Here is a 27,174-nt window from a genome sequence, read left to right as displayed (position 1 = left end):
TTTGTAATTAAATCACACCATTAGCCATGATTGTTTGATCTAAATTAAGAAATAATTTGGTCATATGAATATAATTCTAGAACTAGCTTATTTATCCTTACTATAGTTAAAGCCTTCAATCCCTTTCAAAATTACATCAGCACTTGAACTACTAAATCCTGTGATCTCTGCAAGTTAGAATCATAAATGTATGCTGTTTGAAAACATAAATCTCCTGAATTACTCAGACACTTTAAATCATTTCACTTATGCCTTTGGTGGAAGTGTATTAAAAAACAGAAGTCAAAATATTTTGGAATTATGAAATATCACAGTTTTACTCAGTGCAGATAGGAATTCTGTTTGCAGATAAAATCTAAAACAGGAATAGGAATACATGAATAGTAACGATATGCAGCTGCACTACTGAAGATAGTTATGAAATTGTTTTTATCCGTGTTTTATTAGACTGATTTGCTAAGACTTCAGGTTCATAAAAGATAATTGTACTGTAGCTTATACTATGCACTGTCATTCAGTTAACAATTTGTTACTAAGCTTTCTTCTATCTTAGAAATCAGTAATCTCCCTGAAACTCTGATTATCTTAATAATATTCTTGTTTAATCTTTAATGATAATACATCAGTTTCTTTTGTTCTTAATAAGAGTTTGGTGTCAACATATTGTTTTTAAGATCAGTCTTTCTTCCTAAACTAGCAGAGATCTGAATGATTAAAATCTCTTGGTGTTTAAAACACTTTAAGTTGGCCCATTCTTCAGTCTGTAGAGGAGAGAAAAAATACAGTCACGTGAGGTAGTTCTATCTGTTCTATATCCAGATGATCCATAGAGTGTAGCAAAAGTAGCAGTAATAAACTAAAATGAAAAGATCTTTTCATCATGTCAGAAAAAAAAAGCCCAAAACCCATGTAACTAGTCAATGATACCAAAACCTGGAAGGTGATAGAGCTCATATGCTGAGCACTTACAGGTTCCATGGATTCCTGCAGAAGTGCCAGGTCCTCAACAAAGTCCTGTTGTGTCTACAGATTTTAACACCAATGGATTCTGTTTATCGTTTTCTTTACAATTATGAAAATAGGAGGTGGAATTAGGGTGAAGAAACTTTTCTGGGGAGCAAAATGTGTAAAACATGGTTTTAAAATTTCAAAGTGCATAGATGAATGGGACATAAACCTTGAAGTTCTGTTACTGAATGAAAATATTTTAGGTTAATTTTATTTCTGTTTTTTTCTGGGATTTTTTTTTTGTTGGTGTTTTTTGTTTTGTTTTGTTTTTGGTTTTTGTTTGGGTTTTTTTTGAGGGTTTTTTTCCCAAAATGAAATATTTGGGTGTCCATGTACTTCTGAATTACTCCTAACACTTCAGCTATACTCCAGTGTTTGTTAATAGGCCAACAATGGGAACTAACAGAAATCTAGTGCAAGCAGATGCTTAGTAAAGATAAATTTTAGCTTCAAGTTTTCTGGAAGTTAATGCAGATAATTAAATATGATTAAGGAAACGAGGTTTCTTTAGTAAGTTTTTAAAATAATAGAAGGAGTGACTCACATTAGAAAATTCAAATACAAAAAAGGCTGCTTCAGAGAGGAAATTAATAACTAGTTCCCTTTACCTGTGGCAGGTAAAATAAAATGTTACAAGCTTAAATTCTAGTAAGAGGGATTCAACTCTGAAGGAAACTTCACAGCAGTAGAATAATAAAGCACTGTACTAGAGAGGGAAATTGTGGAACCTGTTGCCTTCCAGCTGTGTTTTTCTGTGGTTACCTGAGAGATACCATGAATCCCATTTTGCAGCAGGACAAGAAAATCCTGCCCAAAAACTTGACTTGAGGTAGCAGTATTTTAATTTGTTTAAAGGAATGAAACATATCCCTGATTTGGAGTCTGTGCAAAGGGTCCCTGTTGGCATCCAAGACATAACAGGTTGGATGGATCTACTTCACCATTTCTTTGTTCCAAGACCAAAGATTTCCTCAGGATGAGGCTTGCCAAGACACTGTCACTGCTGAAATACTTAAAGGCAGACTAAGTCTAATTTCAGTAGAGGGGAGGGAAGAATTCTTCTGTATATAATTTATTTTATACCTTTCTTCAGAAATACAAGACCAACAGAAAATTGTTTTCTTTCATTCTCCTCATACCGTTTTCCTTTCTGCTGTTTTGCCCACCTATGTATTCTGGGCTTTAAGTTAAACTTCTCCTCTATAGTTCACAGCATTTGGGATATGCATAAAAAATCTGAGGTGCATATTTCAGATATCTGGTAGTCTGAGCCAAGATGCTTCAAAATTTTCTATCCTTCCTGCAGAAAAACTGCAGAACCAGATTTGCTGTCTTTTTTCTTGTTTCATAATCCTTTCTCACAAGGACAGAGTAAAGAATTTTGTAACACTAAATGGCACTAGCTCTCAAACATTCACCAGCCTGGAGGTCAATTTGTCTGAATTTTCAAAAAGAAACTTACTTTCAGAGTGTCATCTGACTTTCCAGTATGTTGGCTGTGTCTTCCAGGCTACTTTGAAGGCTGAGGGAAGACCCAGGTGGTCTGCCTCCTTTGTTCTATGATTGGGGGTGGCTTTTAGGCATCCTGTACTTACCTTGTGTGTAAGATTTTTTAGATAGGGAAAGGCTATACTTTCCTCTCCTGCTGTTTCTGAGTCAACTCTCTTTTCTTTTTCTGCCAACTGTCTCTGCAGTGGCACTCTGCTAGATTCCAGTTTGTTCTTGCTCTACTTCTCCCATGAGTAGTAGTCCCCAAGATATTTTTTCTGTCTCTGTATTAATAGCTTTTCTAATTCAGATATCTGAAGGTTTAACTTCTGGCAAATTTACTTACTTGCAACCCCATACTTCTGGATTCTTCACTCATGTTGCAGTGAGGATGGTTTTGTGTGATGATAGGGGTCCTCCCAAGTGTACCAAACAATTGTGTCTGCCCTTAGCACCTGAGGGCTTCATAAAAATCCCTGGTCTGTGTCTGCATATTAAATTTTTGCTGAGAAGATGGCAAGAAGGTGGCACCATCTTACATAACCATGACATGCTACTCAGAACTATTTTTCTTCCCTTGCTATTTGTTTTGATGTCACTGACATGAGATGAATATAAAAATAACCCCATTCTTAAATATACTCATTGTAAACATTAATGTAAAGAGAGTCCACATACTACCTTGAAATCAATCCACTCTGTGTCAAACTTATTTATTTCTTAGTTCCATGGTTTTGTTTCCACATATTACATTGCTCTTGCAATATTCAGGCTCTGTCTGGCCTTTAAGAGCTGTCTTCCAATAATGTAGGGAAGAACAGGCTTTGAATGCAAAGTGGGACATAAACGAAGTTATTTCTGTAATTACCCAAATCTTGCACACAATCTACACAAGCTTTCCCCTAAAGCTGAAAAGTGCAAGAAGGTATGATAGTGTATAGGTACTGATTGTAGCAATTAATTTAGAATGTAAATAAGAGTGTTTTCCTGTCTATTGCATTTTTTTTTCTTATTTGGAATGCTTCCTGTATATAGAGATAGTGTGAAGGTGAAAGAATTTAGTCTGGGTCTTAATCCTGTCTATACTTCCCTGTCCTGTTGTATCTCCCTGTGTGTGGAGCTCACAAACAGGTTGTGGGTTTGATTCCTGTGGGCCATTCATTTAAGTGTTGGATTCAATGGTCCTAGTGGGTCCCTTCCAACTCAGAATCATCTGTGATTTTGTGTTTCTGTGGCTATTGAGTTTGTGTGTGAACTGCACAGGTAAATGTGTGCTTAAGGTAAATGTGTTTAAATTAGAAATATCTGAATTAATAACCTGAAGATTTCCACAATCTTTAATCCCAGTTTGATCTTTTCCTTACGTGTTCACCTGTAATGCACCATTGGTATTAGTAAAGTGAACCTTAATAATAAGCTAATTTGATGTGAGAACTCACAAAACACTGTAAGGTGTGGTGGGTGGATACCATTCACTAATGTAATGAGTCTGAACCTGTGATTTGTGATGTGATATGTGTGAAAGAGGTGGCTGAATCAGTTTATTTTATTTATTTATTTACTATTTTTAAGAACAGGAGATCATATTTGTGGGGTCACAAATCTTTTGCTACTGGGGGGAGTGAAACTGCAGCAATACATTTTAACTGAGTCTTGTAGATTGGCAATATATGTACCTTTCATTCTAGTGAGTACTTCCAGCTCTCAAATGAAATGACATTTTTGAAGTTGTATCAGTGCCCTCACTTCCTCAAAAGTCTTTCATTGTTTGCTGTAGAGTCTCAATTTTGAGAATACATAGAAACATTATGAAACTGCAGCTACTTGTTTATGAAACGTTGCCTCAAGAGGACAACATGTTTCAGAGGGCTTGTCCAAGTGTTTTTAAGATAGTGGCTTTAAACCATGAAGCTTTCAGTAATTTGGACCTCACACTTCTACAGAATTAAGAGCATGAGCAGTTGGCATTAAATCCATCTTGATTTTAAAAGGCAGTCCTCTTAGACAGTTTTCTCTCAGTAAAGACAGACTCTGTTACTTCACTGTTTCCTGGACCCATACTTTGCCTATAAGTATATGATTTTGATATTCTTCTCAGAAAGCTGAATGTCTCCCTACCTTCTCTTTCCTATTCTAGAGACAATAACAATTTAGTGTAAATGTGTGAGCTATTGTGGATTTATTATTGTGGATGGTTAATATTATTATGTGCCCTGTGCGTAGTCAATTGTATGTGGCATATATCGTAGATTTATATTTTATCTGCTTAAAACACTACTTGAAGTGCCTAGAGCCAGGGTTAGGTGCTTAAGTTGTAGCTTCAAATAAATAAATAATTGAAGCAAGCAGTTTCAGATAATAAAGAGAGATGGCTTCTGGGTAGAAAACTCTGTAAGTCTTACAGCAACAGAATATTTAATAAAGAAGATGAAATAAAATCCCCAAAGAATTTCTTATCTGCAGAAAAAAAAATTTAAAAACAAGCACCCAAACTAACAGGGCTTATACTTGGTGAATTAGAAGCTTCTTTGTGTATGGTACAAAACTAATTACTAGGGAGCATTTTATTTACCTCTAATTTCTATTTAATAGCCACTGCACTTGTCATTGCAGGTATGGTTACAAAAGTATGGCTACCTTCCTCCAACTGACCCCCGAATGTCGGTGTTGCGCTCTGCAGAAACCATGCAATCAGCTATAGCTGCCATGCAGCAGTTCTATGGCATTAATATGACAGGAAAAGTGGACAGGAACACAATTGAGTAAGTAACCAGTACTGAACTGCTCTTGACTTTTCTGTTTCTAGCAGGGTAAAATAGGATTGGAAGCAGCAGTGCAACCGGAGTATCCAAATAGTGTTGCGGCTTCAGATGGGGAGGTAAATTGTTTCTTTCTTTCCTTGCCTTTTCGTTTTTTTTTTTAACTCTTCTTTATTTCATGGTAGCAGGTCATCACCTGCCTCACTGCCTTCTGCCTTTGGGCAAGTGATTGTAAACAAGATGTTACAGGGTTACCTGAAGGAAGGGCCAAAAGGTTGTCATTGTGGAAGGAAAGAAATATATTGGAAACTGGCAAGGATCCATGAAATGTTTCACAGTTGAAAGAGTCTTTTTGCTGGAAAATCTTTAGTGTAAATTTCTTTATTCTTATTTATTAAATTTGGCAGACTCCACTGGCCTATTTGTTTAATGATTTCCAGTAACAAAAGACCAGGTGTGGCCATTTTAGCATGCAGTAAAATTGAATTAGTTTTGCATGCGCTTTGTGATTGTGAAGTTGTTTCAGACTCTCAGTGTCTGATTTTGGTGACAGAATGGACACAGAGAAACTCTGTAAAACAGAGTTAAAGGACACTTTCAAAGAACCCTATACTGTGCCAAATCTTAAAAATGTGCCCAAAAAATAAAATAACAGGGATTATTAATACACAATTAAGAGAATGTATGTGGGATTAACACAACAGCACCAGGGCAGTGATCATGCCTCTGTACTTCACATTGGTGGGGCCACTCCTGGAATCCCACTTTCCATTTTGGGCCCTTCACTGCAAGAAGGACATTGAGGAGCTGGAGTGTGCCCAGGAAAGGGCAGCAGAGCCAGGGAAGGGTCTGGAGCATGAGTGCCATGAGGAGCAGCTGTGGGAATTGTGGCTGTTGAACCTCAAAAAAGGAGGCTCGGGGACCTTATTGTCTACAACTGAAACAAGGTCGTAGCCAGGCAGGGGTCAGCCCCTTCTCCCAGGTAATAAGAGACAGGACAAGGCTCAAATTGCACCAGGGGAGGTTTAGATGGATATTAGGAAATACTTCTTCACTTAAAATGTTGTCGAGCATTGGAACAGGCTACCCAGAGGAAATAGATATGGCACTTAGGAACATGTTTTTTTGGTGGATTTGGCAGTCCCATGATAATGGTTGGAATCAATGATTGTAGAGGTCTTCTCCAACTTCAGCTGTTTTCTGATTTGAAGTGCTTGTTGGACTCGTTTCAGTTAAACTGTGATAAAGATTATCTTTTGATTTCAGAAAAAGTTCCTTTGCTTGAAAGGCAAGCAGTAACTCAATAGTGCTGTCATTGCATATCAGCATTTGCTTCAGTGAAATGTGCTTCTACTGCTCTAAAATGCTTATTTGGGGGTGGTGTGGGAAAGCCCTCCTTCATTTCCCATTTACCACCCCCAACCTGATGTGTCATCTTTTGTTATTATTTCATGGTAAAGTAGCTGACATTAATGATTTTTCTATCATTTAGAGTTTAGGGAAGAGACTACACAAAATGCTGGCAGGATTGGAAAAATCATTTTATTCCACTGACACATACTCTATTGCATTGAAAAGCAATAAAACAAAGCAGATATTGTGGCTGCCCTCAGGGGAGGTGAGTTGATCACACAGTTTAGGAATTTAAAGGATCTTAGGCCATGCAGTGCAATAGCAGTAAATGCCTTGTGAAAGAGCCATGTTCAAAAGTATGTTTATGGTCCAATCTGCAGGGTGAAGAGTCTATGCTCTTCATGCAGCTTCATTGATTGATCTTTGAGGAGAGTGCTGCCAGAAACTAGTACCCTTTTCAAGACACATTAGTAGCATCTTTTGAGAGACAATATATTTCACTAAAAGTAAAACAGTCTGTTCACAGCAGCACAGAAGAGACAGAAAGGGGTAACCTAAGGAAAAGCAGAGTCCATCTCTTAGTTTAGAGTATCAGCTGGAGAATTGAAATGAAACAAACCAACCCAAAATTCCAAACTCAAATGGAAGTGGTTAATATTGTTAATTTGGCATTTTGGCCAGCAAGATTTTCTTCACTTCTGCAATTTAAAAGATGAAGAAATCCATCACTTGCAGCAATCCAAAATATTAATCTTATAAAGTGGAATATTGAGTCTTCAAGATTTTTTGATGCATGATTTTCTTCTGCACAGAAAGTTACATTAATATGTTGCAATTGTTAGGTGCATGTAACTCATGCTGGATGAATGCTGCATTTACTTAGATATGTGGAGTCACATTACCTTGAGTCAAATTAGGAACAGAACTGATTCTTAAAGGCTTGTCACATTTACATTGATGTTGAAACAACAAAACAACAAAAACTTCATTTTTACTGAATTCTGGCCTCAAGGTACCATCAGTTCACATCACTGAATATTCATGGGACATAGGACTATAAAGGATAGATTGTTTTTTTTGGTTGTTCATTTGTGGCATTATGTTGTAAATTTTGGAAATTATTTTCCCTTTCATCTCACAGAAAGTGTATATAGTGTTTAGGTCAGAAATATGTGACAGTTTATAATTTGTTTCTCTGGGATTAATATGCTGTAATAACTAACAATGCTGGTGTTGCAAATAATAAATAAAGCAGGAACCTCATAAAAAATGTGTTCTCATCTTGTGCATGAGTATCTACCTGCTTCTTTGACACATCTTTAGGAGAGATTATGATGTGCCTCTTTGTCTTCAGAAGGACAAATAATTAAAAAAGTTATAGTAGCAATTTGATAGGAAGCAACTCTGGGGATATTAACAAAGAAATAATGTCCTACAGCAGCAGCACCATCAAATGTCTCCTGGGGGAATTTTGCTGCTCTGAAAAAAGCTAATCCCTCAATGATTATTTTGGTATGCATAAATATGAACAGTATTCATCTTCTCCCTATTACTCAGCATTCACTTGTTTATGGTTTTTTGTTTTTTTTCTCAAGTGTCTTGAGGAGAATGATGCATACTTATTGCCAGTAAAGAAGAGTGAGTTATTGGAAGAGACACCCTTATAATGGTGTAAAAATATGAGGGAGGTTCTGAATACAAGTACCCAGTGAAAATACTGTCTGACATTTGAATGGACTGCCACAGTATTTTCTGTATTTCATTTATATATTACCAAACACAGTCAGCAGTTCATGAAAAAGGACATCTCTGAAACTGGGCCCACTGTTAGCATTCCTGATCTTCTGCATCCCTAAAAGAAAAGCTGTAGAAAAAGCTAATTGTTGTCTTTTCTTAAAACTGCTGTACATGTTTATTCTCAAAGCTTGTTTTGCATTTTTGAGGAGTACACTGCAAACTTGTTGATATTCAGATGGAATGATCATGATAGGATGCTGCCTAAATCTGTAAAATAATAACAAAACTTTCATTTTATTCCAACATCATCCTTTAGAAATAAATGGCAAATATGCTTATTTCAATGCTTAGATGAGCTTCTAACCAAGTTTATGCTCTCTGCTGTTTATATATAAACTTTCAGTCACAAAGTAAATTCTGAGCTGTTGAAATTGATCCAATGGTTCATTTTTTAGTAAATTAGTAATTTTTTTTTTTTGTACAAAAGTATGCATAAGATCTGTACCTCCAGCAAATATCCAGTGAGAAGTCTTGAAAGAAATCATCAGGGCTGAAATACCATATCTTACATCACTCTTTGTTTCCTTTTACTTAGCAAATATCAATAAAATCCTGTAATAGCAGGCTGCAGTAAGCCAAAATGCTTAGAAAGATGTACCTATTTCTCCTCACTAGAAGTTTAAGGGTATAATTCAGTAATTTTCTTAAATACACATCTGTAGTTTGTCCAGCCACTAAGTGAAGTTGCAGTAAGTCAAGTTGAACCCTCTCTTTCAGTTTCCTTTTTTTCTGTAACTCTGTCCCAAATAACCCCCAAAGCCAACAACAACAAACCAATGGTGCAACGTTAGCATTAATTTTGATAAGGGATAAAGCAGTTGGGGCTTTCAACCAAAGGTATGATTTTAATGCTTTGATTTTGTGAAGGTAATTTTTTCCTGAAGGCCCAAGAAAAATAATAGACAGAAAGACATTTTTCCTCCTAGACACCAGAGAAGAAAATATGTTTAGCCAAGTGGCTTGAGGTAGAAGTTCAGTTTCATCTCTCTACTGGAAGAGCATCACAGTTTTGCTGCATATTTTTCTTCTTTAGTTTTTCTAAATTTGCTTTGAGTCTAAAATATTTAAATTTTCCTGACATATATAGCTTTTCAAGATTCAAACTAATGGAGTTAGAAGAGGAATGTGACATGACACAGTGTACAGATAGAGAACATTAGTCACAATTAAGCCTCTTTATTGAGTACTTATAAAATATTAATTTTGAAGGGCTGCTGCAGAAGAGATTTCTACAAGTTCAAAAACAAAATGATGAAAGAGAGGCAAAGGCATTACATGTATGCACCTTTTAAAAATAAAACATATTTCAAAACATTTCAAAAACGTGTCAAAAAATCAAACTCTAACAAACAATCAGGAGCATTGAAGACCTTGATCATATTACTTTAGAAGAATCTATATTTGGAAGAACATAGAAATTGTTTGTCAATTCCCCCAAGGGAAGACCATATTATGTGCTAAGTATCTGGAATGTCATGAGCATTAATGATTATTACTAAGAGAAGTCTTCCTCCAAGTGAATGTGAGAACAATTACTGTAGGGAAAAAAAAATTAAACAAATAAAAGGAACATTTATGTATCAGAAATTGTTAACATTTTTGCCTCATCTCTGTGTTAGAAAATACTGAGCTCCCATACTAGTCACACACCAGTTTGTTTAAAATTCGACATCTAAACTTAGCTCAGCTGGGATCTAGGTGATAGATTTGGTGATGTTCCAGATCTTCAGCTATGAATTGCATCTTTCCTTACATTTTACATGAAGATAATTTCCTGAAAGCCACTGAACTGCCCATGCAATGACTTCCTTTTGATTTATATTTGGATTTATATCGTGTGAACTACAGTCCCAGACCTCATGTAAGAACAGTAAGAACATTATTGGTCCAGACAGCATGACAACTTGGAACATCCCCTCCCTGTCCAAACCAATAAGGGTGCAAGCATAATGTCCTTGATAGGTACACACTACTTCAAAAACTATCCAAGAACAAATTGTGACTCCTTGAATTTCATAACATGTTATTTTGGGCTACATTCTATTTGGTAAAAAGGATTGTCAGTCGTTCTAGTAAGATAATACCATGTTGACTTTTGAATCCATGTTACCTACTGTTCTTGACTTTGGTATTCATTCTAAAGTGTGCAAAACTCTTTATATCAACAAGATTTTCTGTAAGATTATGGAATTTTTTGACTTGAGAAATTATTTCAATAAGTTTAAAGATTGATTTTTAAATTCAGAATTTAGAATGCCTACTCTTATCTGCCCCTAGCTTACCAGTGAGCAAACCCTGTTACTAAAATAGGTCTCCATCAGTTAAGCTAAATAATGGAAACTTTTTGGAAAGGGGAATGCCCTAATTCAATGACTTTTAAGTCATTGCCCTTGAAATGATACAGCTGACAGTGATATATATTTTATGCAATATCTTTGTACATGTTTCTAAGAAAATATAATACTTATTTGTTTTTGCTTTATTCCTTGCTTCTTGCTCTTGATGTAGGGATCATCTTAAGGTTATCACCTCAAGATGAGAACACCAATCTTTTGTTATGTTTACAGCTTATTCTGCAATGTGTGTGTGCAGTTTCAGAAATTTATAATTTATATATATATATATATATAATTTATATATACTCTGCTATTAAAATGCTTCATACTGATCTAACATGTACTGTGAAAAAGTATTACTGGCAACGTGTCTAAAAGTTTTCAAAGGTCTGAGTGAATTTCATTCTCAAGAAGTGTAAATATTTCATTTTGCTAAGAAGAATATTATTGCCTTTTGGTCTGTAGCAGAGGTCTACTTCTTTGCTTCATTTTCTTGCACTATTAGAGCAAATTAAACTTTTCAGTAATATTTTGTCCCAAAAATTCCTAATGTCTACTTTGTTGAATCGCTATTTTATTTCAAAAACCAAAGGAACCTGAAGGAAAGTTGCAGAGTGTTTCAGCAAGTGCTGGTGGGGGTAAGGATTTTTAGATTTTTGCAGTATTGTCTTTGCAGGCACTAGGGAAAGAACATTGTTTTCATTGCATATCAGCTGTTTTATGTGACATGCATAAGTATTCTGACTATTAAAGCTAATTCTGAAATTAGAGCAAATAGTTCTGTTCCTTACTTGAAACAGGTGATTGTAAACTTGATGGCTTCAGTTAAGGCTGTTAAATTCTTGAGTTTTGGGTTCCTGACCAGTACTAATCAATAGATTTGTCTCACATCAGAGTTTTTGCAGGCACTTCTGTAGCTCTTATCAGTACTAGTGGGGTGCAGTGCCATCTTGGAACTATCAAGAAAATTTAGTATTTTCCCACAGGCTGGTGAGTTTAACACTTACTTGTGCCTTTGGAAAACAGTTTGCTATATATCCATAGCTACAGCATATATGAAATGTTACAAGTCTAACTGTACTTTTAAACTGCTTCTTACCCATTGATCAAAATTAGGGAGACTGATGACTGCTTGCTTTTTTGGAGCTTTTTATTACCTGTGCATGTTTTAAAGGGAATCTACTCCTTAGATGACATTTCAAATTACTTTTCTGTCATCCAGTCACACATATATACAGCTGCTATGTGTACATTTATTTACAAAATAATTCTAGTTTAATGGTCAGAAATTCAAGCATGAAACCCTGAATATAGGGTATGAGTGGTAAATGCCATTGGAAAACTATAGCTTTTATATAAGTAATTGTTTGGCATAGAAATGTAGTCCAATGAGATTTAAAAAAGTAACAGAGGAGATTTGTGTTTTACTTAGGCAGTAACAGACTTTAGTCTTACTTCTTCCTTATGATAAGAAGAGGCATTCTACTAATGTAAAATAATATAAAATAATAACTTCAGCTGTTTTCTTTGAACTAAATAGTGCCTTACAGGTGAGAAATAGTTCAAGGATATTGCTGTGAAAATTATACTTTTGAATTAGATATCATCCTAATTATAATGTATTTCAAATGCTGGCAAGTTTAAAGTTTTTGAAATACTGGAAAACAATGAAATATTGCAGAGCACTGTAGAAATACAGTCATTGTGTGGAAAAGTAAGATAGAGAACTTGATAGTATCAGAAAGTTAGCAATTTCCATATCTTGAATTAAAAGAACACCAAGTGTCTGTTGTTTTATTAGCTTATATGTTCTATAAATGTATGTATCCAGATAATTGCATATTTGTATTAGGGATGGAGTGGTTATGATTTTTCTTTCATGTTGCTTTAACTGTGTGGTGCTGTTTCTTGCAGCTGGATGAAGAAACCTCGGTGTGGTGTGCCTGACCAAACAAGAGGCAGCTCCAGATTTAACATCCGTCGGAAACGCTACGCGTTGACAGGACAGAAATGGCAACACAAACATATCACTTACAGGTACTAAAGATAATTCTTACAGGCATTCAAATGCCACTGATAGTGATGACTTTTCATTTACAGTAAATATAAATTCCTAAACGTTTGTCAATATTTTGAGGAGAAGTTTATTATTAATGTGTGATATAAAAGTGCTGCTATGGATGCCTCCTGTAAGTATGCATGTGCTGCATAAGAACCAAGTTGTTTTCTTGGATTAAAATTGCATGTATTTAGTAGCCAGTAAATTTTCTGAAGCTTACAGCATCAATTTAGCACCCAGTATGTCCTTAAAGTTATCTTTCAACTTTCTTGGCAGCTTCTCTCAGCTTCATAGTGCTCTGAATCTAGGAGTGCTGTAATGAAACTCAGATTTCTAATTTTAATATGTAAAATAGGTTATTTAAAGGAGTCAGTCTCTGCAAAATGTTGATGTCCATGGGTATGTTCTAAATACAAGTTAGTTTGATTATAATTTGATGAGTCACTGACATGACCATTTCCTGTCTAGGTGATGATGGGCATAGGAGGAGTGTGTGCAGGGCAGAAAATCTGTATCACCCCTGAGTCTGGCATGTAGTTAGCACAGTGTGCTTGCTGTCAAAACTCAGGCCTTGCAGGGAAAATTAGATGGAAACTCTCAAGATGTACTCACTAGAGCTCTGTCAACCAGAGAAAGTATCATGTATGTAATATAAAATCCATAATCTGTCAGCAAAACAAGGATTCCAATGCAGACTGTTAGAGGATTTATACAGCCTCATCATGGCTTCCTGTGATATCTAACAGGGGTAAGTTCTTAGGGATAAAATACTTTTCAAATTTATTAACTGGTGCAATTATTCATGAACCCATAAGTATTAAAGTTCATAAGCCCTAATGGCCATATAAACTGTTCCTCATACCCTGGTGAAGATAGTCTCATTAGTAACCCTGTGTCACAACTGTGGTTTATGACTGAATTAGAGAATTCTAGTTTAAGACCTCATGTTTGGCTATGACATCAAGCAGTAGACAACTGACTGCCTTGGGGTTGGTATGTTGTATAGGCTGAAGTTCTTTATTGTTAATGTAAATGTAATTTATAGTTGGTTAGAATAAGAATATCCACCTAGAGCACTTTACATCCAGCTGCATTTTAGAATTTAAATGCAGTGTGTGCACACTTAGGAGACATGCATAGTCATCTACTCATATGTGTGGTTTTCTACCCCTCTGATTTATAAGGAGTCTGATTCCCTATTTCATTACAGATTTTTTTTACAACTGTCTAAATCCTACCACTTGTATATCTTCTGGACTGTCACCCAAGGCATTAATCCAAATAACAAATGAAAGTGTTCAGTATTAAACTAAGTGACAGCTATCTAGTAATCTTTCTCACTTTGAAGAATTTATAGCAGTTTTTTATTTCCTGCCTCCCCTCTTCTAAAATGTTCTCTCCCTCACTTTGACAAGACCTCCAATCAAAGAGAGCTTTGAAGTGAATAAGTCTGTAATGTTTTTTTGCAGTGAATTACAGTACAAAAGCTATTTAAAATAGAAACCCTAAGTTTGATTTGAATGAAAAAAAATATGTTATATTATCTTTTTGAATTAGAAAACAGCCCAAAGCAAATAAGGACCAAAGAAAAGAACTAAAATTCTCATACTTTTCACCAATTCCCTGCTTACAGACTTATGACATGTTAAATGAATGACATTTTAACCCGCTTTGTCCCTAAAAATTACATCTTAAAAAAACTACATCTTAAAATTTTCTGGAAGCCCAAACCAAAACCCCACAGCAAATACTCCTGAAAGCAGACTCTCCACCCCTCCTCGCCCTGAAACTTTTCCACATTTTTAACATGTAATTTTTCCACCTGAAACAGTTCTGCAAAATTTCAATATGGAGTTTCAAAGAAGTGACTTAAAATTACAATTCTAATTAGAAATTGCATTAGCAATGTATTTTTTTGCCCCAGTCTTAATCTTTCCTTAGTATTTTAAGCTATATCAAGTTACATTGTACAGAATCAGAGAAGAAATTTAAAAAATACTATGAACAGATTTTTAAAAATCATGTAAGTTTTTAAAAAAACTCTTAAAGAGGGTATTTATGATTCTCAAAAATATAGTCACCTTCTCTTTTGCTAGGAAAATAACCCAGTACTTTAAAGAAGGAGCAACAATGTGAATCAATTAAGCTATCAGTTTTATGAAAATAGAATATAAATATTTATGTCCACTTTAGAGAATTATTGAATACGAAGCCCTACTCATAAGAATTCTGTGCATACTATTCATAATCTGAACCCCAGCCATCATTTATTTCTCAATTGTCCAGATTATTCTATCTGCAAAATACTTTTGCAAGTAAAACTGGAGAATAAAAAATTAAAAGCTTTGCCTTGAATTTATAACCATGACTTAGAATTTGTAATGATTTAAAATAAAATAATAATTCAAAAACTATTCTGATTTTTTTTTTCTGTCTTAAGGAAGGAAAAAGCCAAATTCAATTGATGAGTAATGTGTAACAATTCACTTGGTACAGTAAACTTAGCTGTAGATGGTCAATAGCTTCATCCCAAACCCACTATAAATTAATCTTTTTCTTGACTCCAGTAGACAATGGGTCAAGTCCCAGATAATTGGCATTTTCCTTTTGCAAGTTAGATATAGCCTAGGTTTTATTTCTGAAAGAAAATGAAAGATTTAAACCTTATACTGTTCAGAGAAATGAATGAATGCAAACTGGGAGCTTCAGTATGCAATGAAGTCTTATCTGGTTTGTTAGCAATAGACTATGCAATTTCAGTAGTCTAAATGGTCCATATTGTGTAAAATATGGAAAGAGAATTCTTTCTTGGATATTTTAAATCCACACTAAAAAGTAAGGAAATACTGGATTAAGAAAAACTTTGAAAATACTGGTGCTTCATATTAGCAAAAAGATTGTGTGTATTACTACAAATATTTAGAACACATTCCATGGTTATGTTGCACTTTTTTGATTTTTAGATTACCTAGTAGTATATTATGACATCAGATTTCTTAAAATAACTTTCCTATAAAAACATTTATCTGTCAAGTATTTTGCTACTCTTGGGTTTTTGTCCTGGAAATCCCATCTCTTTCACATATCATCTTCTTTTAATGAACATTGAGGAGAATGTTACCCATGAAAATGAAGAGGCAAGGTAATTATAAATTCTTTTAATCATGGTAGCAGGAGGTTGAAAATCAGACCCAAAGACAATCAAAAGTGATAGTTCAGGTTTAACCAACGTGAGCAAGAGCTGTATGAACTGTAATAGTGCTCTTAGTCTATAGCTGCAAAGAGTCAGCAAACTGAAACTGGATGGAAGTTGAAGCTAAAAAAACCTCACATCAGTGAGAGATCAGTGGAGCAACATCTTAGAAAGGAATTTCTAGAGAGATGAAGTCCCAAAGTGAAATATGTTGTGGCCAGAGATAATTTATTACTATCAATAAAAGTTACATTGTCATTAAAAACCAACCAACCAACCAACCAACCAACCAACCAACCAACCAACCAACCAACCAACTCAACATAAAAGAAACAAAAAAACCCCAACCAACCAACCAACCAACCACAACAAAAAAACAAGCAAACAAAAAAAAACCAAAACCCAACCCACACACAAAAAAACCAAGCCAAACAAAAAAACCCCCACCAAAACAAGAAACAAACCTCAAAAGTTGTGGTTCAGTTTAGGTTTGATTTACATCAATGACAATAAAAAGGTTCTGTCAACATCTTACTTGAATCTAATGTATGTTTCAATTCATTTTACTTGAACAGTTTATTATCAAGCACAGATCTGTAAGTAGCTGACTTCAAACAGATTATTGACTGCATCTTTTTACCTACTCAGTTGAAATTCCTGCTCTTTCATCTATTTAAATTTCAGATTACTGATTTTACACAGTCAAGTGAGGTATATCCTGATAATGTTGCAAGCCTCCTGAAGCTGATGCAGCCAAAAATATGTCAGTGAAACATGGATATTTTTCTTTTAAGATATTTTGGGAAAGGAGTGGGAAGGGAAGGAAAACCCAAAGCTTTTCTGAAATCAATAAGACTCAGGATTCTAGGACAGCACTCTCAAAACAGGACTCTTCAGGCAGCTGTAGGAATAGTAAATCAACAGGAAAAGTGCAGATCAGTGATAAAATCTAATTGTTCTTTAGAAGATAGGTCTTTTAAAGTTGTAGTACTTGAAGAAACTATCAGGTTAAAAATCATACAAAACCAGCAATAATAACCACAAAAAAGCATAATCAATTGATACATGGCTGTGGTTGTCTAAAAATAACACTTGTAAAAACTTATAAAACTTATCACTCAGTTTATTAGTTTGTAAAAAATGGCATGAAAATAAATGTTCCATTCGATAGATTGTCTTTTGTTTGGTAATTACAGGATCTTCAACCTCTTTGTAAAGTTGCACTACTAGTCTGGTCAAGGTCAGCTTTGGATCTATCTGTCATTTGAACTTCTTTGCTGTGAAGTGATCACTAGACACTGGGACTTGGGAAGCAATGCTCAGAAAAAATGCTTAGAAAAAAAAATAGATTTTTATTACGAAGGCCTTTGTCTTGGTATGCTTTCACCTTGCTATAAGAGTGGTTCTGAGTTGTCACATCCTACACTTCTATTGAGCTCCATTATCTGGATATGTTGAGTGTAAAATACCCAATTCCTCTATTTTTTCAACTGCTTGTGAGAGTTACACTATTTCAGGTGATTGCTGGATTTGAGATGAAGATCTAAATGTAATAGGAAAGGGCTCATGAGACTTCATTTCCCATTTATTTCCCATTGCAATCATAGGTATAAACTAAAGACTTTTAAAAGAAGAGTCCTAGTATCTCTGGTAACTGATAGACTGTCTTTATGGATTGATTTTACTGTACTTGCCCTTTGGAGATTGTACAATAAACAACATGACAGAAATGTAACATAACTTGGGTTTCAGATACCTGCACTGGTGAATTCTTTTAAGCAAAGTTCCCAACAAGACAATTTCAATATTTGTGTTGCACAGTGCTGGTATTTGCTCTTTTAGGATTGAAACTGGATTTTGTTTAACACATTAAAAATAGACAGTTGTTTTCCATAAATACTCCTGTATAGGAATAACTGCTGATTTATGTAATTTATCTTTTAAGCTGCACTTTTCAATATAATCGTGCCCACTCTAGAATGTTGGTTTGGAAGCCAGAATTCTCTCTGGTTTTAATACCAAAAGTATGCTTTGAAAAAATATAACTTTACAATGAATCTGGAGATGTAGGATGCTCTTACAAAAGTAAGTCAGTAGCTGAATCCCATGGAAAATGTCAGCTACCAAAGGTAGTCTACTCCAGTGTGAAACTAGCTCAATGGCTCAATTTCTCATTTGTAATCTGATTAAAACTTAATTCATGTGCTAAAAAAGCAAGAAAATGTAAAACATGATGTTTTAACATTGAGTTAAACCCTTTTAAACCAATTAATTATTCAATTTAATATCAATACAAAATTCCAATCTATTTTTATCCATTTCCTCATTTCACAGATAATAGCAGAAGACCCTTCTGTTTACTTAAGAACGAAGTGGGACTTTGACCAATCACTAAGATTCCCAAATACAAAAAAAAACAACAAAAACTCAACAACAAAACAAAACAAGCTGTATATTTCCAATAAACTTTTTCTATATCAATATTTCAGTTTTTCTAGACGTGCCTTGTTTTCTATGAGAGCTTGTTGATTCATTTGCCATATTCCTTGTACATGGCAAATAACAGAGGCTCTAATCCTTCAAAGAGCTCTGCTTGAGGCAATACACGTGCCTTAGGGAGCACACAGCAGGACTGACAGGGCACATCTGCCAGCTTGGTAAGGGATATTCTTAGCAGAGCAACAGTGAAGTTTTTGGTAGTGGTAGCATAAGTGTACTCCTGTGGTTTTTTGATTTTGTATCACAGGACAGCTTCCAAAATGCAGTACTTTCTCAGGGGGCACAGACAGTAGTTTATGAACTTGCTAATTAAAACATTTCAAAAAACCTAATTCTCAAAGGTGGGAGCTTTTAGAGGGGGGTTCTGCAAGGGCTGATTGTTGGTCAAATGTGTCCAATAATTTTTGAATCACAGAAAAAGCAACACAATACTGATCATAAAATTACTGATGAGCAAATAATTATGAAAGAGCATCATAGAAAGTACTTTAAATCACATGACATTTACATCATGTAGGGTAATGTCAAGCCTACAGATCAGAGGGCATTTTCTCTCTGACAGCAAGATCTGTACTGCATTACTTTATCATTCTGACAGAGACAGTTTTAAAAGAAAATTTAAAAGTTGGGTTGAGTTGAATAAAATTCACAGAAAATGTTTGATAAACTGGAGAAAATGTCTTGCAACCAGATATTTAAAGAGTTCAAAAATTTTATTTCTTAGAGACAACTAGAAGGTAATGACTTTGCAGTGTAGAAATGTGTTTTAAATATCTTTGTATAGGAGGAAATTTTTTAAAGCTCATGTATGTGATATAGAAAGGCAGAACAAGAACCAATAATGCAAGCCAGGCAAATAATAGAACAGGCACAAGTATGAATTGATTAGTTAAATCAACTTTGGAACAAAAGATCAAGGAAAGGAGTGGATTCTCTACAATGTATTATCTTATAACCTGTGTTGATATCTCTTTGGAACATGCACACCAGCTAAAAAATTATGCTTTGGTTAGACAGGACTATTGGACTCAATACAATAAAATCTTTTTGAGTGGAAGTCCAAATAGGTACCTTTATGTTTTCTGCATGAAGCTATGAAAAAAATGTATATATGAAGTAAAACTATAAAATTACACTTGAAAGATTTGTTTCCATTTATATAAACATAAATATCATATAATCAAGCGCATTTCATTTACCAAACAAATCAATCGAGGTTTATTCATGGAAGTATATTTGTTCTCCTTTAATGTGCCATGCTGTGTAAACTGACAAAAATATTACATGTACTCTAGAACTACACAATTTCTGAAATTTGTGCTGGATATTCAGTCATGCACATGTCAAATGAACAAAGAGAATCTGATTGCAGCAGTTTCAGGGCAGACACAAACCTAATACAGTTTTTGCTGCCCATATGAATTGAATGGAAATGATGCAGAAAATTGGATAGGGCTGAAAGTCATTATTGACATTCTTTTCTCGAATTGCATAATGAAAATAAATATTTTTTTTAAAAAAGATGATTTCACTATAATTTATTAACTAAGAGAGTAAACTTCAATTCTGATGTTTTTTTCCCTTTTTCGTGTATATGTCACTTGAAGAAGTAGTGGAGACTGAAATTTCTGTTTAAATATACTTGAGTTAACACATAATTTTCTTCTATAAAATGATTTCTCTGATGGATTCTACAGTTTTATGCAAGATTTACAGATGTAATCAGATTATAAAAAGGACATTTAGCTTGTACTGAAGTCAAAAGGCTTTGTTTCTGATAAGGAATTTATCCAGTTGCAAATGCAACAAGGCTTTGTGAATACTGGTTGGTGGTCACAGTATGGAGTTCTGCTTTTGTTAATGAACTTACTAATAAGTAAAAAATTTCATTTAACTAAAAGCATTTTTCTTTTGATCAGAAAGAACATGACATTCTTTAGCTATGATAGATTCTAATTGTAGTCCAGGAGGTAAACAGTCAGTGGTTGATTAATCTGGTTATCCCACTGTTTAGAATTTTTCATTTTAATATATTTTTAATCTTCTAAATATAAGACTTTTTTGTACTGCTGGGAGTAAGCTCACTAGCATAATAAGTTCTAGCTTAAAGGGCTGTACAGATTGACACCATAATTCTGCACCAGCTTGTTTAAAAATACTCTTCTTAAACTATATAATGCCAGACTATCATGTTTTATTAAAAGCACAGAGCTGATAATAATTAGGGGGAAATGGTTTTTAGCAGTGTCAACACTGTGTTAAATTTAATCTGTGTAATGTTTCTCTCTTTCTTTCAGCATAAAGAACGTCACTCCAAAAGTAGGTGATGCTGAAACTCGTAAAGCCATTCGCCGTGCCTTCGATGTGTGGCAGAATGTAACTCCTCTGACGTTTGAGGAAGTTCCTTACATTGAATTAGAAAATGGCAAGAGAGACGTGGATATTACTATCATTTTTGCATCAGGTTTTCATGGAGACAGTTCTCCCTTTGATGGGGAGGGAGGATTTTTAGCTCATGCATATTTTCCTGGCCCAGGAATTGGAGGAGACACTCATTTTGACTCAGATGAGCCATGGACTTTGGGAAATCCCAATCATGATGGTAAGAAAAAATTTAATTTTAAACAAAATAGAAAAGTGGCATGAATTTTCAGCTAATAGAACTACTTCCATGTTCCTCTGTTCTTGAAGTCACATGTTTTTTTTACCTTGATTAACATTACTTTAGAAATATATTCAGTTGATTGGTCTCTTTGAATCCAAGGCAGAAAAGTATCTGAATGTAATACAGTATGAAAACATGTTTTGCTTGAAAAGCATTGAATTCTTATTAGGAAACTTCATGATCATTCAAATATTGTACTGGTGAATATTTACCTAAGCTGCTTTAGTTTTGCATATTTTAACATGTCAATCTTATTTAGGTTTAGGGAAAACATGGAATATTCTTTAGCAAGAGAGGTTAAGAACTACTTCAGCTGTTAACCAGTTCTGTGGATATCAATGTACATAAAACCTACTCTCCAGTTTGTATCTATGATGATGCAGTGGCAGCATTTAAAAGGCAAATCTTAAAGATACCATTCCAAAGCAGACTTGGTGTTTCTCAATAACTTTTGAATGTCTTTTGGAATTGCTGATTTTAACATGTCCAATTTACTTAAGTACTATATTCCCCATAGTCAAATGAATGACTGGATAGCAGTTGACACACCTAAAATTTACCAAATAAAGACTAAATATACTCTTTAAAGTTATTCTTCACAACTTAAATCTGGCCATTGCCAGGCTCTAGGGTGATATGAATAAATTACTGCCATTATCTGGGAATGCCAATTTAAAGCTAAGTCTAACTTTGCATCTCTTTGCATCAGTATCAAAGCAGAGGTTTTCTGTAGGCATTTTCTGTGTTTGATGCTGTGACAGGTTTTGTTTCCAAGTAGCTTTGGCTGCCTGGTAAGTCTCTCTAAGTCAGTTACATGAGGTTTGAGACACCTCTTCAGCAAACAATGATACACAAAAGAAGATGTACAGATTCACAAATAGGATGTTTCTGGCATATAAAAGATTATAGAGGTGACAAGAAGTGCAGAACTGTTGTATTTCAATGTTACACTGTATTCATGAATGATGAGAGGCTTTATCTAATTCCTTTCTTTCCTCTTCTCACCTGAGATCTTCCAGGTAAAAAATCAGAGCTTTTTATGTAGCAGTATTTGTAGCCTGGAATCTTCAACAAAACCTTAATTTAGCATTTTAGGAGTATAAATATGGTGTTGTGACTATTCCATTGGTGCAATACTGCTGCCATGGCCCTCTTCACATGTTTAGCACAAAGGAACAGTGGTGTGAGTCCTCTGTGCAGTTCAGGTGCACAGTCAGTCACAGCTGAGGGTGAGGTAAATGATTTTATGTCTGGTGTTTTATGTTGGTTGGAGACCAGCACTGCACATAATGTTCAGTGGTTTTGGAGCTATTGCTTCAAGCACTCAGGAGAATCTACAGGCGTGTGTACATTGAAGTCAGGATGTCAATTTAATTGGGATAACTCTTTTGGAGCAGTTCTACACCTTGTATGAAAGTGAATGAACTTCTGGCTGTCTCATTCTCCTTTAACTTAAATAACTTTCATAGTGCAAAATGGCACTCATTTCTTTATATGGCTTTTGAGGTTGAGTTTTGTAGAACAATTTTCAAAAATTTTTGCTTGTATTAATGAATTTTAATATATTTTGATTAAAAAATTAAGGGAAAGTAAATTGATGCTATCACTAAAACTGTGCTTTTATGTATCTTAGAACTTTGAACTTTTATAATAAAAGCTAGGTTTGCTATCTGTATCATGAAGATTTAAGAGTTATCATTGGAAATTTTTTCTGCAAATTTGATAACTTATGCACTTTGGTGTGCTCATACATACCTTTTTGGGGGACACATATTCCTGATAAAATGGAATATTCACAGTAAAAAAAAAAAGTCATATTTTTTAAAAATACATGATAATTAGAAAAAAATATCTTACCAGTGCAAGTCCTTTGAATAATTTTGGCAACTGCTAGTTTCATTGTTTAAATGGTGGGAACCATAGATCATAGTTGTTTCCCAGAGAAAACTCCCCTGTCATTCTAACCCTAGGAACATCAATATATGTGCATTTCATCTGAAAACACAGAGCACCTGTTTGTCTGATTAGTGACTTCTAGCTATCAGGCAGGCCAGGCTTTCCTCCTTGCCTTACTGATTAGCCTGTTTAGGTATCATGTAAGTTTTGGGATTTTTTGGTTTTGTTTGAGTTGGGTGTATTTTTGTTGTTTCTTTGTTTTGTTTTATTTTTGTTGTTTCTGGTTTGGTTTGGGGTATTTTGTTTGCTTGTTTTTGGAGTTGTTTTGTTTGGTTTGGAGTTTTTTTGTGCATGGGAAAAATTTCCAGGGGGAAAAAGAAGACAAACATGCAATTTGGGATTGACAGGAAAGAAAGACTTACAGCTCTCTTAGGCTTCCTATCATTTTGAGCTGAGTCTCAGAACACTGAAAAGCAGAAGGTTGGAAAATATATATGTGACCTTAGCTATGAGTCATTTTTCCCAGGTGAGTGTCAATTTTAAGATCCATTGCTCCAATAGTCTAGTAGTCATCTTCTTGTATTATTATTTGAAAGCCAGTAGAATGGGAAAAAGATTTGATAATTTATTTTTGTTTTTGAAGTAACTCTCACCCCAAGGGGCTGATTTTCTCTGATTCCTATTCCAGTATCCCAGAGAGATTCAAAATCTCAGAGAAACTTGTTTACTTAGCAGCAAGAATGCAAAAATAAGGTCCTTTTGAAAAGTCCTAGCCTCATTCTTCACCTTGTACTGTTCTAATGAAAACAGTTTATATGCCATCTACCTCAAAAAAAGAGGCAACTTAATGAAATGCTCCCATAAACTGTTGTCCTTTTTAAAGTAATTTTAATTTCAAATAAGAAATCATATACAGAATCAGTATTCTGAGTATAGTTGATTACTACAGTAATTTATTCTGACTGCTTAATTGCAGTGTCTTCATACTTCAGGTTTTTGGTTGATTTGGTGAGTTTTTTTCATATCATGTTTGGTCGATTTTCTTGTATTTTTCTTTGGTTTAATAATACTCTGGACTCCAAGGACAGCTGCAATAGAAATACATCATCTGCACAGGGAATTGCTGCATTCCTTTGTTCTCACTTCAGTGGCACGTTGTCTTATCAGTCATGTTCTGCAGAGATCTGAGCTTTAACTCCTCCCTCATCCTGAGAAATGAATGAATGAATGAATGAATGAGGCTTTTGTAGGAGTAAAGACTAATGGGCCCGTCACTCAGGAAAAAACCTCCTGTCATACAATTTTACATTCGCAGGCTTTCTACAAGGATATCTTTCTTTGCTTTCATGATACCCTGTAAGCAGAGTACAGCTGGTACCTCAACTCCAGCTGAGCTGTGGAGGTCTTTTCTCTGAATTTCCATCCATGGTGCTACACAGGGAAGAAGTAGAAACAAGGACGGGATGTATTTCACCAGGGAATGAGAGAGATAGTGGAGGATAAAATATTATTCACTTTTTCTTTTTTTTTTTTTTTTTTTTTTAGTAAGGAAAGGGAATGCAATTCTTTCAATATTTTATACAAAGTGTGTGTATTGGACTGTAGTTTTCCTCCAGTCAGTTCTCATCTTCTAGTTTCCCTTTTATCACAACTGCTTTTCAAGTTCCTGTGGGAGTAGGCTGCTTCACTTACAGTAGACTCCATTTCCTTTATGATCTACCTATCTAGACTTCAGGTGAGATAAGAGCCTTAGCTTTTTGAATTACTTGGAACAGGATGATTTCTTCATGCACCTTACAAAGTATTTTGTGCTCCTAGGCAGTCTCAGTTAAAGCTCAGGTTATTCTGCCAGTGCTTGGCAAATACAGCAGGGGAAGAAACAACACTATTCAGGAACAGCAAATCAAAAATAGGATTTTATAGGAAAATTTTTCACAATGCTTACACTTAAAGATGTAAAAATGTAAAGGAATAAACAGGGGTTGGAAATCAGATTGCATAAGTAGATATCTGAAAAATCAGCACTTACTAAGAAAAAAATTAAATCCTCATTTTTTATTGAACTTAAGAACTGTAAACAAAAAACAAAGCAAAAAGTGAAGACAAAAAAAGAGGAAGAAATCTTAATATAGCAGTCTTGAGACTAGGGAGAGGTTTCCTTGTTCCCATGACTCCAGTCCATTTAGATGATATATATCCCCTTATTGTTTTTAAATTAAAATTTATGGAAAATGAACGATGTATCTAAATCCAGAAAAGGACAATGACATCTTCCTAGGAATGGCAATACTTTGGAGATATTGTGCTGTCAAAAATCTCAACAAAAACCTTTTTCAAAGCGTTTTCTTCAATGGTAATATTTAAAATTACTGTGATGAAATTCAAAGTCACTGCCAGGGAGCATCTGGCATAGGTACTGTCTCTGTAAATTTTCTAGTAGCTTGAAGAAAAATAGTGTCTTATGTCCTGTGTTTCTATACCAAAACTGAAAGGAACATCGTATTAGCCTTATTGCACTGGTTTATCAAAATTGATTTCACATTTGTCTGTCTACATGCACTTAAGTTAGTTTAAACCTTTTTTAAAGCAGTTTTGTTTATTTTCTGGGACTTTACTGAATGCATCTAAACCTATTTAAGGGAGTGTTAAACCAGTTTAAATTGAGAGTGCACTACTTTTAACTAGATTAATTTAAGATTGACCTACTTGCACAAGTGCAGCTTTTAAAAAAATGGCAAGATTTAGAAGTGCTTGGGGAAAACAAGGATTTCTTGGGAGCTTAGTTTTCGAGCACATTAGGCATGATATGTAATGTACCAATTATTGGATAAAATGTGACCACAGAACTGTGTCTTCAGCAGCAGAAAATATTCAGCAAAAACTAAGTGTAGATAAACACAGTAGATCAGTAGTGGTAATTTGATACTGTTATCTTCATATCAGCAAGAGAAATAGGAATCTAAACTAAAATACATTTTCTTTACGTCTGTAACAAATTTATAAAGGTAGATAATGTACCATACTGAAATTCTGCAGCAAATAGTTCTATCAAAGAGTATATGATAAATAATAGAAGTGGAACTCCCTTACAGAAGTAATAGATGGTTTTAGTGTATAGTGACATGTAAGGAGAATATTATTGCAAAGTACTTATGTACATGTGGGATATTTGTAACGTGTATGTATAAAGTCTTTGGGAAAGCAAAAATTCAAGAATTCAGTTTTGTTTATTTTTTGTTAACTCTCCAGCATTCAAAAAAATTATTCAAGTTTGCAGGCAATAACAAGAAAACAAGCAAAGAAGCCTATCACTTTGTACTATGCTGCTTGCCAAGGTTGCCAAGTAAAAGCTTCTTGGACCTGATGCAAATACAGTGTTGTGTGTAATGTACTTGTACTCAAGTCAGTGTGTAGATTCTGCTGTGGGCACTGTGCTAGCAGCCAAGAAAAAATTATGAAAATCCTGATCTCTGAACTGCATAGATCAACTTGTAGTAAATTTCTTTTTGGCTGCCAGTGTGGTTGACACAGTGCAGGAGATATATGCTGTTGGAAATGTGAACCAGTGGAGTTGTGGAAACCTCTCCTAAGGGAGCTCTGTGTCTTGAACAGTGCTCATGCTGTGGCTTGGTGCAAAGGAAGCCAAGCATTTCAGATCAAAGGAAACTCTGTATTAAAATGTTAACATGGCTTTAATTTCATAAAGCATAGTGCTCTTAATTGATTATGTATGTTTTTGATAAGCAATTATCAACATCAAATTTGATCTGTAACCAAGCAGTGTGACCTTTCAGTTGTCACATGCTTATTTTCTAGTTTTGCACTAGGATAACTATGTAAAAGATTAATATGCTATTTGAATTTTTATTTTACAGTACTTGTGTATTTGCTTTGAAAACAGAAAATTGCAAAAGTGGGTTCAGATCAAAGGTTATCCTACAAAATATCCTATCTCCAGTTAATAGCTATTAACAGATACCTAAAGAAGAGAATAAGAGCAGGGTAAACATATGGCAGTAAAACCCCAGCATATTCCCTCTTAGCTTCCAGTAATCTGTGGCTCATTGAATTTCTGAGGCACAGGCCATATTTTTGTGTTTAGTAGCCTATGAGGGATTTCC

General features: G+C 34.7%; 1 protein-coding gene across 1 annotated transcript in view; it reads left to right on the top strand.

The window, feature by feature from the left end:
* The window catches only part of MMP16 (matrix metallopeptidase 16), a 169,024-nt gene that overhangs the window by 76,160 nt on the left and 65,690 nt on the right, over window positions 1-27,174 (top strand). The window contains exons 2-4 of the mRNA XM_079300674.1: window positions 5,110-5,258; window positions 12,656-12,778; window positions 20,790-21,094. Coding sequence (XP_079156800.1) covers window positions 5,110-5,258; window positions 12,656-12,778; window positions 20,790-21,094 — 577 coding nt within the window. The remainder of the gene's footprint in view (window positions 1-5,109; window positions 5,259-12,655; window positions 12,779-20,789; window positions 21,095-27,174) is intronic.

The sequence above is a fragment of the Erithacus rubecula genome (assembly GCF_903797595.1).
Source record: "Erithacus rubecula genome assembly, chromosome: 3".
Classification (NCBI taxonomy): Eukaryota; Metazoa; Chordata; class Aves; order Passeriformes; family Muscicapidae; genus Erithacus; species Erithacus rubecula.
The sequence above is the reverse complement of the archived record's forward strand: the minus strand, read 5'-3'. Positions and strand labels throughout refer to the sequence as shown.